Source organism: Mytilus trossulus, chromosome 10 (assembly GCF_036588685.1).
Source record: "Mytilus trossulus isolate FHL-02 chromosome 10, PNRI_Mtr1.1.1.hap1, whole genome shotgun sequence".
Lineage (NCBI taxonomy): Eukaryota > Metazoa > Mollusca > Bivalvia > Mytilida > Mytilidae > Mytilus > Mytilus trossulus.
The window spans coordinates 60,513,366-60,531,774 of record NC_086382.1 but is presented as its reverse complement, the minus strand read 5'-3'; the positions used below and the strand labels follow the sequence as shown (position 1 = coordinate 60,531,774).

Here is an 18,409-nt window from a genome sequence, read left to right as displayed (position 1 = left end):
AGACCAAACCATGATCGTATATCCATGATATTTTTAGGAGTTGGAAAATCTAGGATCGTTCTTAGGTATTTCATGCAAGGACGGACAGTGTAGGACGTGATTTCAAATCCAGCGAACTCTAAAATAACTTGACCTAATATGAATCAATCAGGATTAAGGACAATGCCATGACGATCTCATATATCGAGCCATTGTGCAGCTTGTAAAAAGCTGCCCTCAATTGAATCAGCGCATAAGATGACGTCATTTGCACATTTGGTTTGTTCGGCTCGGAATGTCAGCAACAAATTCAGCATATCATCTTGTTTATGCGTCGTCTGAAGCTATGTATCTTTGGTAAGCCGTCTTTTAAATAGATCTGCCTCAGGGTGTAAAGAAGGTATTCAGATGGCTATCCTCCTCAGGAATTGGCACACTATGATAGCCGTTTCAGGCGTTAACAAAGGGTCGGTAGTGATCTAGGCTGTTTAAAAGAAGAAGGTGTATGGTGTGTTGCATGGTGCGTGCACATTAAGGGGTTGAAAATCAACAGTACGTCGTGATTTTCCGTTTGTTTTGGCACACGCGACCATTCTATGGCATTATGAGATATGTTCCTTAACTGACACATTTTCTAATACGCCAAGTCGGACGTCTTGATCAAACCAGCTTTGACTTCCTCTTCAGTGGATTGGTACTGGTACTGGAGTGTGATGAGCAACATGGTCAGCCTCGGGATCCGCCATCAATCGCATTTGCATCCGAATTGCTGGTAATCACATGTATTGAAGGTACTAGATTTGTAATAGTCCGTGAGAAATTATTTTATTTTTGCGAGGTTGTCTTCAGTTGATGGATAAGGTAAATTCCTCGGCATTGGAGGCGGCAGCTTCTGTTGAGGAAAGTAACAGTTGGTATCTAGACCATTAACACTTCCACTGTTTGAGGTTTCTCAGTACCGGGAGATTGTTGCGTATCGTCAATTTCACGAATTATTGAAAAGCTGTCGGAGATCATTCGAAAAGCAATACAAGCTTCTCTTCTGATTAATAGCTTATCAGAGTTGTCAGTTATATTCGTCATTTATCTCGTTTCGACATGGCTACCTTGACCAACTTTGCCTGTGCTTTCAACAAGGATCGTGATACCTTTGTTGGTGGCAGCATGTATTTTAATATTGAAAGGGATTAATTCAGTCTGATTGATTCTTAGTCGTTGGATGACATTGATACTAACAAGGCAGCTCTGTCATCATTTATCCGCCATAGCAGATATTCAACAATATTTGTTCTTTTTGTCATGCTTAAACCAAATGCTTCATAATCTTCCGTAAATATTCTCATGACAATATAACTCTCTAGCTCTTGGTTTGTTATATTCTGTTGTTTGTTAAAAAAAAATCTCATAAACTAGGCTGTTAGTTTTCTTAATTGAATTACGACCTATTCGAATAAGTTTCCAGTTGACCAATTACATTGAAAATGAGGTCTAGGTGAGATGAATATCGACCAAAAGACCATGAGATGAGGTCAAGGCCAGGCCAAGTAAATCCTGTCAGATAAGAATGCACACTATACAATCATTGTCCATATATAGAATAGTTGAAATATTTCTCAAAACATCGGATTAATGGACCTTATCACCAAATAATCTTAAAATTAAACATTAATCCTTGAATTAAGGTCAAGGCCAAGTTAGCCCTGAAAGACATTTATACCTTGCAACGATTTTATATATCAAACACAGTTGTCATATTACTTATCAAACGGTAAAAAAAATGTTGTTGAACAATGAAAACAAGACCAAGAATAACAGGATAACAGAAATATGCCGGACAGAAACACCAGGCTATAGGGCATCTGTATACAGTATATGAAATATCCAGCAGTTAAATCCTCTGAATTAAAGAGATGTATTACTCAGTGGCAGGGTAGTTGAAGTAGTTGAAGTTTTAAAGATAAAGATTTACTACACGTATAATAACATTATCAATACTCTATGGAAATGAGACCAATATCAGATAATACAAGCCAAACGGACATGTTTAATTTACATATATCAAATATAGTTGACCCATTGATATTGGTATAAAAGAAACAGATCAAACCTTGAAATATAAATACTACAAATGAACCATGGAACTGAGGTCAATATATACTTAAATGAACCCTGCCAAAAAGACATATGCACCTAACAACCATTCTATACGTAATATATATTTGATCTTGTTGCTAAAAGTATCTTAGAAACATTAAAACGAAAAATTGAACAGCGAAGCATGAAAATGAGGTCACGGTCAGATGAACCCTGTCAGACTGACATGAACACCTTACAACACTCAAATATAGTTGACCTACTAGTAAGCCTTATAGAATCTTAGAAAAAGATCTAACTGCTGAAATTAAAATTGAATTTAACTAAAGAATCATGAAAAGGGCAGATGATACCTGCCAGACAGATGTGTATACCTTACATTTATCCATACACCAAACGTACAAGTAGTCCACCTATTACTTGTTGTATTAGAACAACACCAAAAACACAGACCCTAAATATTAACAAACCAACCGTGAAAATGAGGCAAAGGTCAGATGAAACCTGCAAAACTGCCATGCCGAAGTAGCAGTACTTTTTTTAAAAGTATTTATTTCTAGAAAACTTTACATTTGGACAGGCTATTGATCTCTGTAGATGATTTAAAGAAGACAAACTACTAAGCCACTCAGTCACAGAGGCCTTCAAACTCATAGCTACAGTCCCGACAGTTTAGTATTCTCTGTAGATGTCTAACAGAAGATAAATTTTTAAGGCCACTCAGCCACAGAGGCCTCCAAACTCACAACCACAGTACTGACAGGCTAATGGTCTCTATACACGATTCACAGAAGACAAGTTACTTAATCCACTCAGCCACAGATGCCTCACAACTCATAACCACAATACTGACAGGCTAGTGATCTCGGTACATGATTTACAGAAGACAAGCTACTATGGCCACTCAACCACAGATGCCTACGAACTCACAACCACTGGTGATCTCTGTAGACGATTCACAGAAGACAAACTGAAAAACTACTAAAGCCACTCAGCCAAAGATGCATTCCAACTCACAAACACAGTACTGATAGGACAGTGATCTCTGTACATGATTTACAGTAGACAATCTACTTAAGCCACTCAGCCACAGATGCATCCCAGTTCATCACCACAGTCTTGACATGCTAATAATTTCTATACATGATTCACAGAAGACAAGCTACTAAAGCCACAGATGCCTCCAAACTCACAACCACAAAACTAACAGGCTAGTGATTTCTATACATGATTCACAGAAGACAAGCTACTATGGCCACTCATCCACAGATGCCTTCAAACTCATAGCTAAAGTCCCGACAGTTTAGTATTCTCTGTAGATGTCTAACAGAAGATAAACTTTTAAGGCCACTCAGCCACAGAGGCCTCCCAACTCACAACCACACTACTGGCAGTCTAGTAATCTCTGTACATGATTTACAGTAGACAATCGACTAAAGCCACTCAGCCACAGATGGATCCCAACACTCAACCACATGCTGAAAGGCTAGTGATCTCGGTACATGATTTACAGAAGACAAGCTACTAAGGCCACTCATCCACAGATGCCTACGAACTCACCACCACTGGTGATCTCTGTAGATGATTCACAGAAGACAAACTACGTAAGCCACTCAGCCACAGTTGCATTCCAGCTCACCACCACAGTCCTGACAGGCTAATGATATCTATACATGATTCACAGAAGAAAAGCTACTAAAGCCACTCAGCCACAAATGCCTCCAAACTTACAACCACAGTACTAACAGCCTAGTGATCTCTGAACATGATTTACAGACGACAAACTACTAAAACATTCAGCCACAGATGCATCCCAGCTCATCACCAAAGTTCTGACAGGCTAATGACCTCTGTAGATGATTCACATAAGACAAACTACTAAGGCCACTCATCCACAGATGACTCCGAACTCACAACCACTGGTGATATCTGTAGATGATTCACAGAAGACAAGCTACTAAGGCCACTCATCCACAGATGCCTCCGAACTCACACCACTGGTGATCTCTGTAGATGATTCACAGAAGACAAACTACTAAGCCACTCAGCCACAGATACATCCCATCTCACAACCACAGTACTGACAGGGCCCTAGTGATCTCTGTAGATGTTTGGCAGAAGGCAAACTACTAAAGCCACTCAGCCACAGATACATCCCATCTCACAACCACTGTCATGACAGACTAGTGATCTCTGTAGATGTTTGGCAGAAGATAAACTTCTAAGGCCGCACACTCAATTGAGATCCCAGGATGCCAATGTAGCAGCATCCAATGTATCAATGATGTATGTCATATACCTAGTCAGAAATCTCCATGTATCAATGATGTATGTCATATACCTAGTCAGAAATCTCCATGTATCAATGATGTATGTCATATACCTAGTCAGAAATCTCCATGTATCAATGATGTATGTTATAAACCTAGTCAGAAATCTCCATGTATCAATGATGTATGTTATAAACCTAGTCAGAAATCTCCATGTATCAATGATGTATGTTATATACCTAGTCAGAAATCTCCATGTATCAATGATGTATGTTATATACCTAGTCAGAAATCTCCATGTATCAATGATGTATGTTATAAACCTAGTCAGAAATCTCCATGTATCAATGATGTATGTTATATTCCTAGTCAGAAATCTCCATGTATCAATGATGTATGTTATAAACCTAGTCAGAAATCTCCATGTATCAATGATGTATGTCATATACCTAGTCAGAAATCTCCATGTATCAATGATGTATGTTATATACCTAGTCAGATATCTCCATGTATCAATGATGTATGTTATATTCCTAGTCAGAAATCTCCATGTATCAATGATGTATGTTATATACCTAGTCAGAAATCTCCATATATCAATGATGTATTTTATATACCTAGTCAGAAATCTCCATGTATCAATGATATATGTTATATACCTAGACAGAAATCTCCATGTATCAATGATGGATGTTATATACCTAGTCTGAAATCTCCAAATCAGGTATCAATAAGAATATTGCCAAAAAGTAACTACTACATCTCACTTTCACATCATTGCAGGCTAGGCAATCAAGTAATGAATGCTTATATAACGACCAAAAACTGTTGACCATTATATTTAACAAAACAAAGATTTCAGTTGTATCGTTTTTAATATTTTGTTTTATTTACCACATATTTATAATAAATCATTCACACAATTCTGATTATGTTAACATACATGTAAGCACATTTTATAAATCAATACAAATTAATGTTTTTCTATAAAGAACTTCCAACACCCATGTACATGCTCTACCTTAAAACAAGCAGAATGAGTAAACAAGTCTTGATAAAAAATAAAAGAAATCACAATTAATTTGTCTGATATTTAAGGCCTTAAAAAAGATCTCAACATCTCCTTTCCTTTGTTTAAGGTATATATATACAATACACTGGTGTAATCTAAACACAAATTACACTAATAGGGGAGGTAATCCACTGAGTTTTTTTTATTCATGTAACAACTCATTGCAATATTGAACAGAATTTTCTTGAGAAAAAAATATTGTAGAAGGGAAAGGTTCTCAAATATATGTTTTTGAATTAAGCAATTCAACTTTGTTATCAGTGGGCTTTACTTAAACCTTTCCAAACAGAAAAGTAGTTTGCAAATTTAGAATAATTTTATAAATTATTTAGTATTGACTGATTTTTTTTCAAAATTACATTTCCTTTGGAAAAATACACATTTGATTCATACAGATTAATTCATAATAAAGGCTTGAAACCTAACAAACTCTAATCACTTTTAATATAGTCATTCAAATACATGTATATATACAGTTTGTTTCTATTATGCATTTTTCTATCAAAAACAAAAAAAATCACCAAAATGGGAGAACTTTTGAATAATTTCTTGACAATGAACTTTGTGTGCATTTTATAAACTTACAGGCTGCAAACAAAGTAACTTGATATATTATTTGATCAAAGCTGACCGATATGTTATATCCCATTTAAAGCTGTGCAAAGCATTCCGTAACACAAAGTTAAGAGTAAATATGTCTTCCAACTAGAATCTAACTGTTTTCATTTATTCTCTTTTGTTCATTTATCTACCTTTCTATTATATTTCAAACTAATCAAAAGAACATAAAATAAAGTCACTTTAAAATATATCAAACTGGATTTAATAGATCCATATATTTGAATAAAGGCAACTGCATTTAAGTTTTGTTTTCTTTCCCAAACTAGAGAGAGATATAAGTACCATTTACATATTTAAAATAAATATACACCCCACCCCCTCTTCTGTACATTCATACAATTGTCAAATTATTTTAAAAAGTAAACTTTAAAATCTCTATTTTTCTATAACAGGAATAATATACTATATACTATTGCAGATGAAAACGAAATATGGAAATAAGGCAGAATATCAGTTTTCAACAAAGGACAAGGCATAAAAGGCAAGGCAAAGCATAGAATGCCAAAACCACAGTAAGTCTACATGACATTTTACTTGTCAAATTGTCTATCAAAAAATCTACATTTGTTCTCAGTTCCCTTATAGCTCTAAGGAAATATAATAAGCCAAAATCTGATTGAAAAACTACCCATCATGATGTAATTTCTGGCTACATAACACATGGTTCACAAAGACGTGAATTTTCTTTAGTACTATACAAAACATAAACTTTAAACTCACATTTAAACAAGACTTTCAGATAGGGATTGTTAAAATGTTAATTAATGTATTCATTATATGTCATTTAAGTATAACTCTTTCAGTAAAAACAATGAAGACCTGAATACAATTATTGCATTTTGAACTGTCATGGACAACAGTGATTTATATGGCACATCTTTGAAACAAGCATAATATTGAGCTGGTGTGAAATCTGGGTACACATTTTGTCAATTCAATTTGTGTCATGAGATAAGGTATTTCTGCTCTAAAAAACACTGTTTCATAAACTCAAGTACTGCATCATTCTAATTCTCAGTAAAACATTTTCCTAGACTATCAATATAATGCTTTGCAGAGCACAGCCTGATACAACTGCAGGGGTTAAACCCTGAACAGTTGGTGCAATTTTGGACAAAATATATAAGCTTGATACTGTCTGAATTTGGATTGTGATCAATTTTTTGGAATAATATAGGTTTTTAACATTATTTATTTGACACAAGACATACAATTAATCTGGAATAGCCCTTAAAGAATACTCTTAAAACAAAAATATAAATAAACCCCCCAAAAAATCAGAAAAGTATGTTAAGGATACATAATTTTGTGGATGAGAATATACAATGTCAATGAATTTAAAATGGAAACAAAATATTGCAGCCACAGTGATCACAGTCATGAATCTCTGTCCACATTATATCAATGTCTGTATATAAATAACTTAAAATACCATGATCAAGATGTTCTTTGTTAACTACCAGTAATTTGAAAATAACTACAGCAAGAAATATCATTTCATTACAGCTAAACTAGTAGAGTGTGTAAGTTAAACATATTGAAATGATGAGTCTGTTTTAGGAACCAAATATTTTTTTATCATAAGCTATTTATAAATTTGGAGAAAAATGTGTAGATAGATTTCCAAAGTCATTCTCCTTGGTTATATAATTATAGAATAGCTAATTGAAGAATAATAATGAATAACACAACTCTTTTCTCAAGTACATGTAGTAAACAAAGTTTATATTGATTTTTAGAATCCCCATATAAAAAAGTTTAACTTGAATTCATTTTACTTTACTTTACTTTTACACACTCTAGTAGATTAGCTGTAAAAGGAAGACAACATATAATACATACAGAGTTATATAGTTAGATATAGTACTACACACAATACCTATTAATATTGATATATTAGAAATATCGGCAAACAGTTAATAAATGAATAAGCACAAATGGTAAGACTGGTGCTTTATTTTCTCACATTTTAAATAAAATCATATCAGGGGCATGTCATTTGGAACTGCAACTTTTCAAACTGCATTTAAGTATATATATAAAGTTACAGATAACTATTCAATAACTAAAGGTGTCTCTTTTACAAGTTATAATTTGACAAAGCATTTTTCTTTTTTATTTCTCCATAAAGTTTGCTGTTTATACATTTTTTCACTCTGTATGTTTGAGATTTGACTTCATTAAATTATTGAAATGATCTAAAACTGTAAAATATGCACTGTATTTTCGTATCTCTGGGTGGTTGACAAGCATCTGTTAACATTTCTTGTGTCGAGAGTTTTTCAAATGTATTATTGGAGAAAAATGGTGACCACAACCTGAATTACACTTGATATACAATTTCTCTAAAGATATTAGATATGCTTGTTTTTCTAAGAATTAGAAAGCCATCACAAGAATGACATACATGTCCATCTTGATGCCTTGAATAGGAATATTTACATGTTAACCATAAAGGTTTACTGTGACAAACAGGATTAGATCTAATAAAATTTCAGTATAACTCTTTACATCTTATTTATATATATTAATAACTCACAAGAACAATTCTTCATGTTTCTTAATAAAGAATCACAATGTACACCTATTTTCACACAATTACACTAACATTTTAACAAGTGTATATTCTATTCTTCACAATGAGAAAAAAATTCATGAAGAATTATTTTTCATACAGTTATAACTATGTTTGTCTTATTTCTTCATATAATATGTCTATAAATTTTAATACCGGGTAGTAAACTTTCTTAGTTTTTATCCTATAATTTATAGAGGTTAATTCATGTTAATAAATTTTAGCATTAAATAATTTACATCTACAATAACAGAATTCCTACATTTAATTAACATGAATGTAAGATAACAAAGATAGTACAGAGCATAATATATAAATAAACAAAAAGTACGGGAAATGTTTTAATCACTGTTCATCTGAAGTAATGCGTTGATTGTAGTTTCTTTATTTCCTCTGTTGGCTTCCAACACTGATTTGATAACTTCTTCTTCCATATTTGGAAATAATTCTTTTATTTGTGTTAAGTCTTCATCTGTAAAAAGTGGTCTTTGTGGCTGTTGTTGTTGTAATTGCTGTGGCTGACAGGGCATTTGTTGGTATACTGTAATTGTTAAAATTCAATAAATAATTAATTACATTAATAGTTGCAATGAATTACATAAATTTTCCAGTAAAATAAATTGTATCCTCTGATGTCATACAAAAATATACAACTATGGCCTGTTGAAAAGGTGAATATCCAAAATTGTCAACATGAGAAGGTCACTTCAATGAGGTCGCAGCCCGAAGTCAAATAACTTTTAAGGGTTGATAATTTTGGATATTCATAGATTCTAAGGGGCCACAATTGTTTTATTATACCCAACTAACAGTGGAAAGGCCTTTCGAACACTTACTTTAATTTTTAAAAAACAATCACAAGCTGACGTTTGAAAATACCTCAGGAAGAATTTCTTGAATGTACAACAAAGTTAGAATTGTTTTGAAAATATTGATAGCCCTGAAAAGGACCGTTACTTTATAAGAGATATCATTGGCTGCTGGTACTCTATTCATTTCCAAAACCGTATTTCCTTGTCTCTCAATGGGCTGTTAGTGTAACGTGAAAGCTGCCATTTTGTTTATTTAAGCCTGAGACATCATTTTCATGGGAGATAACTCGAGTGCAAATCTAGACACCCAAAAGGTTATTCGCTGGTGAATAATAGGGTTATTAACCTTCTGGTGTAAATTTTACGGCTTATTTGTCCTGCCTTGCAATTCAATGAATATTAACTGAATCATTCCATGTCACATGATAAGGTATTATCCAATAAAATTGTTTGTAAGACTACTATCTACCAGATACCTAATATATTTATCATGGTTGATAACAATGGTAGCATTAGTTCTTACCTAATATTTACATTTAAATTCCTGGTACCCAAGATAAAACAATGAAAATTGGTATTCAAAGAATAATAATGAATCCACAGTAAGAAATAAACTAGAGGCTCTAAAGAGCCTGTGTCGCTCACCTTGGTATATGTGAATTAAACAAAGGAAGCAGACAGTTCATGACAAAATTGTGTTTAGGTGATTTTGATGTGTTTGTACATCTTACTTTACTAAACATTCTTGCTGCTTACAATCATCTCTATCTATAATGAACTTGTCCGTGTAGTTTCAGTCGAAAATGTTAGTAAAAATTCACAAATTTTATGAAAATTGTTAAAAATTGATTATAAAAACGATAACTTCATAGGGGGTCAATTGACCATTTTGGTCATTTTGACCTATTTTTTAGTCTTAAATTGCTGTATATTATTGCTGTTTACAGTTTATCTCTATCTATAATAATATTCAAGATAATAACCCAAAACAGCAAAATTTCCTTAAAATTACCAATTTAGGGGCAGCAACCTTACAACCAGTTGACCCATTCATCTTAAAATTTCAGGGCAGATAGATTTCGACCAGATAAACAATTTTGCCCCTTGTCAGATTAGCTCTAAATGCTTTGGTTTTTGAGATATAAGCCAAAAACTGCATTTTACCCCTATGTTCTATTTTTAGCCATGGCGGCCATCTTGGTTGGTTGGCCGGGTAAAAAAACACAAATTTTAAACTAGATACATCAATGTTGATTGTTGCTAATTTTGGTTTAATTTGGCCCAGTAGTTTCAGAGGAGAAGATTTTTGTAAAAGATATGGAAATTTACGAAAAAAGGTTAAAAATTGACTATAAAGGGCAATAACTCCTAAAGGGGTCAACTGACCAATTTGGTCATGTTGACATATTTGTAAATCTTACTTTGCTGAACATTATTGCTGTTTACAGTTTATCTCCATCTATAATAATATTCAAGATAATGACCAAAAACAGTAAAATTTCCTTAAAATTACCAATTCAGGGGCAGCAACCCAACAACGGGTTGTCTGATTCATCTGAAAATTTCATGGCAGATAGATCTTCACCTGATAAACAATTTTACCACATGTCAGATTTGCTCTAAATGCTTTGTTTTTTGAGTTATAAGCCAAAAACTGCATTTTACCCCTATGTTCTATTTATAGCCATGGCGGCCATCTTGGTTGGTTGGCCGGGTAAAAAAACACAAATTTTAAACTAGATACATTAATGATGATTGTGGCCAAGTTTGGTTTAATTTGGCCCAGTAGTTTCAGAGGAGAAGATTTTTGTAAAAGTTAACGCAGGAAGACGACGACGGACGACGACGGACGACGGACGCAAAGTGATGAGAAAAGCTCACTTGGCCCTTTGGGCCAGGTGACCTAAAAAGATCAATGTTTGTTCTGTTTTGGTTTTCAATCATGTTTCAAGTACAATTTTTCTCTTTCATTGTCTTTTATTTTATATACAAAACTACTTTTGTCACAGGATATATCATACCTAATTGTGGAGCGTAGCCCGGACCTAACTGTGGAGGATAACTAGATGGGATGACTTGCACAGATTGTTGTGGATAAACTACTTTTGTCACAGGATATATCATACCTAATTGTGGAGCGTAGCCTGGACCTAACTGTGGAGGATAACTGGATGGGATGACTTGTACAGATTGTTGTGGATACACTACTTTTGTCACAGGATATATCCTACCTAATTGTGGAGCATAGCCAGGACCTAACTGTGGAGGATAACTGGATGGGATGACTTGTACAGATTGTTGTGGATACACTACTTTTGTCACAGGATATATCCTACCTAATTGTGGAGCATAGCCAGGACCTAACTGTGGAGGATAACTGGATGGGATGACTTGTACAGATTGTTGTGGATACACTACTTTTGTCACAGGATATATCATACCTAATTGTGGAGCATAGCCAGGACCTAACTGTGGAGGATAACTGGATGGGATGACTTGTACAGATTGTTGTGGATAAACTACTTTTGTCACAGGATATATCATACCTAATTGTGGAGCGTAGCCCGGACCTAACTGTGGAGGATAACTGGATGGGATGACTTGTACAGATTGTTGTGGATAAACTACTTTTGTCACAGGATATATCCTACCTAATTGTGGAGCGTAGCCAGGACCTAACTGTGGAGGATAACTGGATGGGATGACTTGTACAGATTGTTGTGGATACACTACTTTTGTCACAGGATATATCATACCTAATTGTGGAGCGTAGCCCGGACCTAACTGCGGAGGATAACTAGATGGGATGACTTGCACAGATTGTTGTGGATAAACTACTTTTGTCACAGGATATATCATACCTAATTGTGGAGCGTAGCCTGGACCTAACTGTGGAGGATAACTGGATGGGATGACTTGTACAGATTGTTGTGGATACACTACTTTTGTCACAGGATATATCCTACCTAATTGTGGAGCATAGCCAGGACCTAACTGTGGAGGATAACTGGATGGGATGACTTGTACAGATTGTTGTGGATACACTACTTTTGTCACAGGATATATCCTACCTAATTGTGGAGCATAGCCAGGACCTAACTGTGGAGGATAACTGGATGGGATGACTTGTACAGATTGTTGTGGATACACTACTTTTGTCACAGGATATATCATACCTAATTGTGGAGCATAGCCAGGACCTAACTGTGGAGGATAACTGGATGGGATGACTTGTACAGATTGTTGTGGATAAACTACTTTTGTCACAGGATATATCATACCTAATTGTGGAGCGTAGCCCGGACTTAACTGTGGAGGATAACTGGATGGGATGACTTGTACAGATTGTTGTGGATAAACTACTTTTGTCACAGGATATCTCCTACCTAATTGTGGAGCGTAGCCAGGACCTAACTGTGGAGGATAACTGGATGGGATGACTTGTACAGATTGTTGTGGATACACTACTTTTGTCACAGGATATATCATACCTAATTGTGGAGCGTAGCCCGGACCTAACTGTGGAGGATAACTGGATGGGATGACTTGTACAGATTGTTGTGGATACACTACTTTTGTCACAGGATATATCATACCTAATTGTGGAGCGTAGCCCGGACCTAACTGCGGAGGATAACTGGATGGGATGACTTGTACAGATTGTTGTGGATACACTACTTTTGTCACAGGATATATCATACCTAATTGTGGAGCGTAGCCAGGACCTAACTGTGGAGGATAACTGGATGGGATGACTTGTACAGATTGTTGTGGATACACTACTTTTGTCACAGGATATATCCTACCTAATTGTGGAGCGTAGCCAGGACCTAACTGTGGAGGATAACTGGATGGGATGACTTGTACAGATTGTTGTGGATACACTACTTTTGTCACAGGATATATCATACCTAATTGTGGAGCGTAGCCGGGACCTAACTGTGGAGGATAACTGGATGGGATGACTTGTACAGATTGTTGTGGATAAACTACTGGTGGCTGTTCTACTTTCTACAACAGAGAAATACGAACATACATGTATAGAAAATACACAATTATCTCTTGACAGTTCTTTTCATTGTTTTATAAAATGTTCAAATAGATATTGTATCAAATTGTATTTAAATCAAGATGAGCAATAGTTAATTGTTGATTAAATAAGGATAATATCGATATATTTGTCTAAAGAGATGAGTACTGTAAGCACTTCTTGCAAATCAGCCATTGAAGATGAATTCCATTTTGCAATAAAATAAAAAGAATCAGAACCCAATAAGGAAAAGATTGTCCAAAAACAATATTTTTGAGAAATAAGTCTTTTAATGATGTTCTTCCTCTAGACTGTTACTGTTAATGTTCATCTTAAGATTTAAAGGTTTGAAACGGTAATCTGTAAACTTAAATCTGATGTAAAATCTGATGTACAGTAGTTGTCGTTTTTTTATGTAATTTATACGTGTTTCTCGTTTCTCGTTTTTATATATAGATTAGACCGTTGGTTTTCCCGTTTGAATGGTTTTACACTAGTAATTTTGGGGACCTATATAGCTTGTTGTTTGGTGTGAGCCAAGGCTCCTTGTTGAAGGCCGTACATTGACCTATAATGGTTTACTTTTTTTAAAATTGTTATTTGGATGGAGAGTTGTCTCATTGGCACTCACACCACATCTTCCTATATCTATTAAAACCTTATCAATAATAAAGTTAAGCAGATGAAATGCTAACAAATTATAATCCTGTTATCTTTGATGATTTATAATAGAAATATTCCTGCTACTCACTGTCATAGTCATAACTAAATTGATCATGCCTTCCTTCTCATCTCCTTGTTTACCACTAAGAGGGAACCAGTCATCAGCTGTATCCCCATTGAATGTTGACTGTGGAATAGTGATATAGGCCCAGGCTATTCTCTCATCCATTGTTAACTGTCTCTGTAATATATCAATTAAGATTAGAATAATATGCAATTACATAAATTTGTTTAATGGATGACAAAAACAGTAAGAAAATTGTATTGATCGATGTATAAATTTTGAAGCTGTCTCTTTTGAGAGGGGTGTATTATATCCAATGGGCAGTGATGGCAAGTTTGCTGTTAGAGGGGTGAATTATATCCAATGGGCAGTGATGGCAAGTTTGCTGTATCTATTTGATATGAATGGTTCTTTTATTCTAGTTTTAATTTTTGATGACATTTACTCATTTAAAAATATCCTTATTTACATGCATTCTGTAACTATAAGGCATATAGGGGAGATAATCCAAGTTAAAAAAAATAGTCTTGGAACATTGAAACAGAAAATCTACAGGCATTTTTTATTAAAGACTGTTAACATTTATATTATTTTTTAATTTCAAAATGCATAGATTCTGATACATGTGTATATAAATGCTTTCAAAATGATGAATTTAAAGATGCTGTTTGTGTATCATTTAGTATGTAAATTTCTTTTCTTACCTCATCAAAAATCTCTAAATACATGGAGTCTACGCCATGAGGTAAATATCTGAAAATCAAAATCAAAAATTTACTTTCTTGATATTGGATTTTTATTTACTATACTATATTCTCTAATTCTAATGCTAATTTCATATTTTTCAATCAGTGTGAAAAAAATATTTCTCATCTAATGCTTGGTACAAATCAACTACACTGCTACTTTTGCATAGGTACTTTTTCTGTACAAAAAATCTGTGGTACTGGAAAATTACTTTTAAAATATAGTACTTTTTTAGTACTTTAAATTTATTGTAATATTTAGGTACCTGTTTTTTTTAGTACTTGATTTGTACTTAAAATTTAAGTACATATCAAGCACTTCAAAATAAAGGTACAAAATGAGTACCTAATATTTGAGGTACACATTTAGTACTACACAATTAAAGTACAAATTGAGTACTTAAAATTTGAAGTACAAATCAAGTACTGTAAAAAACAGGTACCTAAATATTACAATAAATTTAAAGTACTAAAAAAGTACTATATTTTAAAAGTAACTTTCCATTACTACAGATTTTTTGTACTGAAAAAGTACCTATGCTAAATTAGCAGTGTATGATGTCAAATATTCCTGATTCCTACTGAATTTCCTATTGTGGTGTCATGACATGATGATGTCACATATAAAGAACGTGCATCTTTCTTCAAATCTTTAAGAAGGAAGTAAAAGTTTTGTTTAGAAATCGTCTTAAATCGATAGATCATTAGAGAAACAAAGTCCACCCCTATTATATATATCTTGTGTATTATATTTCTTCACTCTAAACAGTTAAATTTCAAATATTCAAAAATCTTGGAAAGCTTCACTTTCTTAATTTAAAATTTAACTGTCTCAAGTTGGAAATACTGTATAAAATGCAGTGGTGAGATCTATATTTTTAGCACATAGAATTACTTTGAAGTTGTTTTAAAATCTAACAAAGTAATATTTTTATTCTTTTGAGCACATACAAATTTGCTTTTTAGAGCTTCGAAAAAATGTTACACATGTAATGAATAAATACTTTTATGGCAAAGATTGTTCTTTGATTTCACAATTTCTTTTTGTTAAGTTGTGTCATGTTATTATAAAACTAATTGTTAAATATTGAAAATTGTAGTTGAAGTACTGAATATATATATCTAGAATATTGTATATTACTTCAATGTGTATGTATTCAGATTCTATCAAACATTGTTTATTAATAAGTAAATAAATGCTGTTACTATGGTTTAAGAGAAAAGTATTTATAACCAAAATCAGTCAATTGTTTATTGTTTGCTCTAGAAATCATTAAGGACGTTAGAATACTAATGAACAAGTTTTTACAAATTTACTTCTGATTTACTATAATTAGTCATTAGTTATTATATAAACATTTGTAGATCTACATCTATATCAGCAATTTATATAGTTCTTTCATAACATGAAAAATAAGTTTTTTTTTTCTTCACACTTAAGAAATGATTTCCTTTTCATCAGACCTCTTTTGTAACCTTTTGAATTTGCACTGAAAATATTCAATCAAATAGTAGTTGAAATCCACAGCACTGTTCTTGCAATTTTATGATCAATTAAAGACATGGTCTATATCTTAATCTCGGACATCACACTTTATATCTTACACATTAACATTTCTATTCCATCTAGGAGTTTTGGCACCATTATAATCTGTAGGCGTCTCAAACACAGAGTGACCAATTCTCATTCTAACATACGGATCCATTTTTGTTAGTCCATAGTTCTTATTCAACTTGGCCTGAAAACGTGAAATTTCAATTATACACATTTTTCTTTGCTAGAAAACTGAGCCATTTTAATGAATTGTAATGATAAATAAGATGATGATAATCAGTGATGATACCCCTGTTTTTATATCCAGTTAACAGTTTGATTTTATTTCATGTTTACAGTACTTATTGAAGAAAGTTAAAGATAATTGAGTTGAGAAACCTAAATACATGTATTTTACCTGTGCAACAGTTATAGTAAGTCTACCAACAGTATTTGCTGGGATAGCAACGAATCCCCCTTGCTGCTGTGCTTGTACAAGCCTTGCAACTCTTTCGTCTGCCATTACTTGAGCTTGTGCTACCTCTACAGGTACTCTCAGAAAATCTTCTGGTAATTCTCCAACCATAACCTAAAATTGAACAAAATATTTCTGTATGTATTTCATCATGTTTCTTGTGCATGAATTCATCTGTAAAACAGCTTATTTTAGTGAATACTTTATCCAGGTTTAAAGCTTTGCTTGTAAGCCAATTTATCAGCAACTGAGTTTTGTAATTTGTTATATGGATAATGCATTAATGTAAAAGAAGGCCCTATTTTTTTTTACTTATTTTCAATGAATCATATTAAAACGACTTTTAAAAAACCTGAAATCCTGAAAAAATAAAGCATTAATTCAAAAGGCCCAATAGGTCATGTAAGTGTAAATCCTGAGTTCCTGCAAAAATAAAGATTTAATCAATGTCCTGGAAAATGTCATTCCACCACTTTCATTGACTTTCTTTTGAATTAGTTTCCTGTTTTCAAACATGTCAGAAGTTCTGACCAATTGGTATTCGGGCAAAGGATTTTGTTCAGTTAAGTGATTAATCACCACCAAGGTTTTTGGATGAAAAAAAGCAGAAGCATTTTCTTTGAAAAATATAGGATCATCACATCATTAATCATAACATGCATAAGTACATCATGACATAAACAGACAAGTAGGCAAATTAAGTTTAAAATTATAAAAAGAAAATCTCTTTTAATAACACTGTACAAGTTTATGACATTATAATTGGTTATTTTTTAAATGTGTAAATTTTTTATTAAAAATGATTATTGGTAACCTGCAGGTGATGGATTTTCTTGATGCATTGATGACCCATTGGATCCCGCTTACTGTTTTGCCAGATTCCCATATCCCGCTTACTGTTTTGTCAGATTCCCATATCCCGCTTACACTATGTACATAAGCAATTCTCCTTTTTTTTTTCATTTCCTGGGTCGCGCTCTACCTCATTTCCCGTTTTCAAGACAGAATAAACTTTTTTCAGGTGTCACGCTTTCAAAAAATCGGCAATCACGCTTAGACCCCAATGAGACCCACATTGGTGGGCTATACAGCTGCTATCTGCTGTTGTCTTTTTTTAAAAATTAAGAATGAATTGACGAATATTTTCAGCATCAATGATTCTTCATTTTTGTATTTGTTTTATTACTTCCAATAAATATATATAAGACATGTTATAGACAGTTCTACATGATAAGCAGGAATTAAAAATGGTAAACTAGCTATTTTGAACCTATTAAAACGAATTTTCTAAATATTTAATCAGTAAAAGTATTGAATTTATCAAATAACATACCTGATTTCTTCGAGTTGCAGAGGTGGTATCATTTGTTGAGGCCATCACGAACTACTAAAAGTCTTATATTTTTTTGTTGACAGTCACAAGTTATGAGTAATGGAAAACTAAAGACCGACAATTTCATGCAACGGCCGCTTA

The 18,409-nt window shown here is 33.4% G+C and overlaps 1 protein-coding gene across 4 annotated transcripts; it reads right to left on the bottom strand.

The window, feature by feature from the left end:
• Positions 1–5,199: 5,199 nt before the first annotated feature.
• On the bottom strand, positions 5,200–18,405 carry LOC134688301 (toll-interacting protein-like). 4 transcript variants are annotated; one of them, XM_063548874.1, is made up of 8 exons: positions 18,269–18,405; positions 16,879–17,049; positions 16,532–16,665; positions 14,885–14,933; positions 14,205–14,357; positions 13,359–13,434; positions 12,810–12,833; positions 5,200–9,152 (listed from the first exon to the last, which is right to left on the bottom strand). In XM_063548874.1, exons 1-8 carry the CDS (start codon positions 18,311–18,313, stop codon positions 8,953–8,955), a joined length of 852 nt encoding a protein of 283 aa, XP_063404944.1. In that variant the 5' UTR covers positions 18,314–18,405; the 3' UTR covers positions 5,200–8,952. The 4 variants fall into 4 exon arrangements, with proteins under 4 accessions (XP_063404944.1, XP_063404943.1, XP_063404945.1 ...); XM_063548873.1 differs by lacking the exon at positions 12,810–12,833 and adding an exon at positions 12,075–12,098; XM_063548875.1 differs by lacking the exon at positions 12,810–12,833 and adding an exon at positions 11,970–11,993.
• Between the last annotated feature and the right edge of the window lie 4 nt (positions 18,406–18,409).

What these genes read in the sequence shown, in the direction of transcription:
- LOC134688301 (XM_063548874.1), bottom strand. Translation starts at nt 18,313, where the DNA reads ATGGCCTCAACAAATGATACCACCTCTGCAACTCGAAGAAATCAG. An exon ending in TGGAATAGAAATGTTAATGT is followed by an intron (nt 14,934 to 16,531) that starts GTAAGATATAAA and finishes TTTGATTTTCAG; the next exon opens with ATATTTACCTCATGGCGTAG. An exon ending in ATTTAGAGATTTTTGATGAG is followed by an intron (nt 14,358 to 14,884) that starts GTAAGAAAAGAA and finishes GATATATTACAG; the next exon opens with AGACAGTTAACAATGGATGA.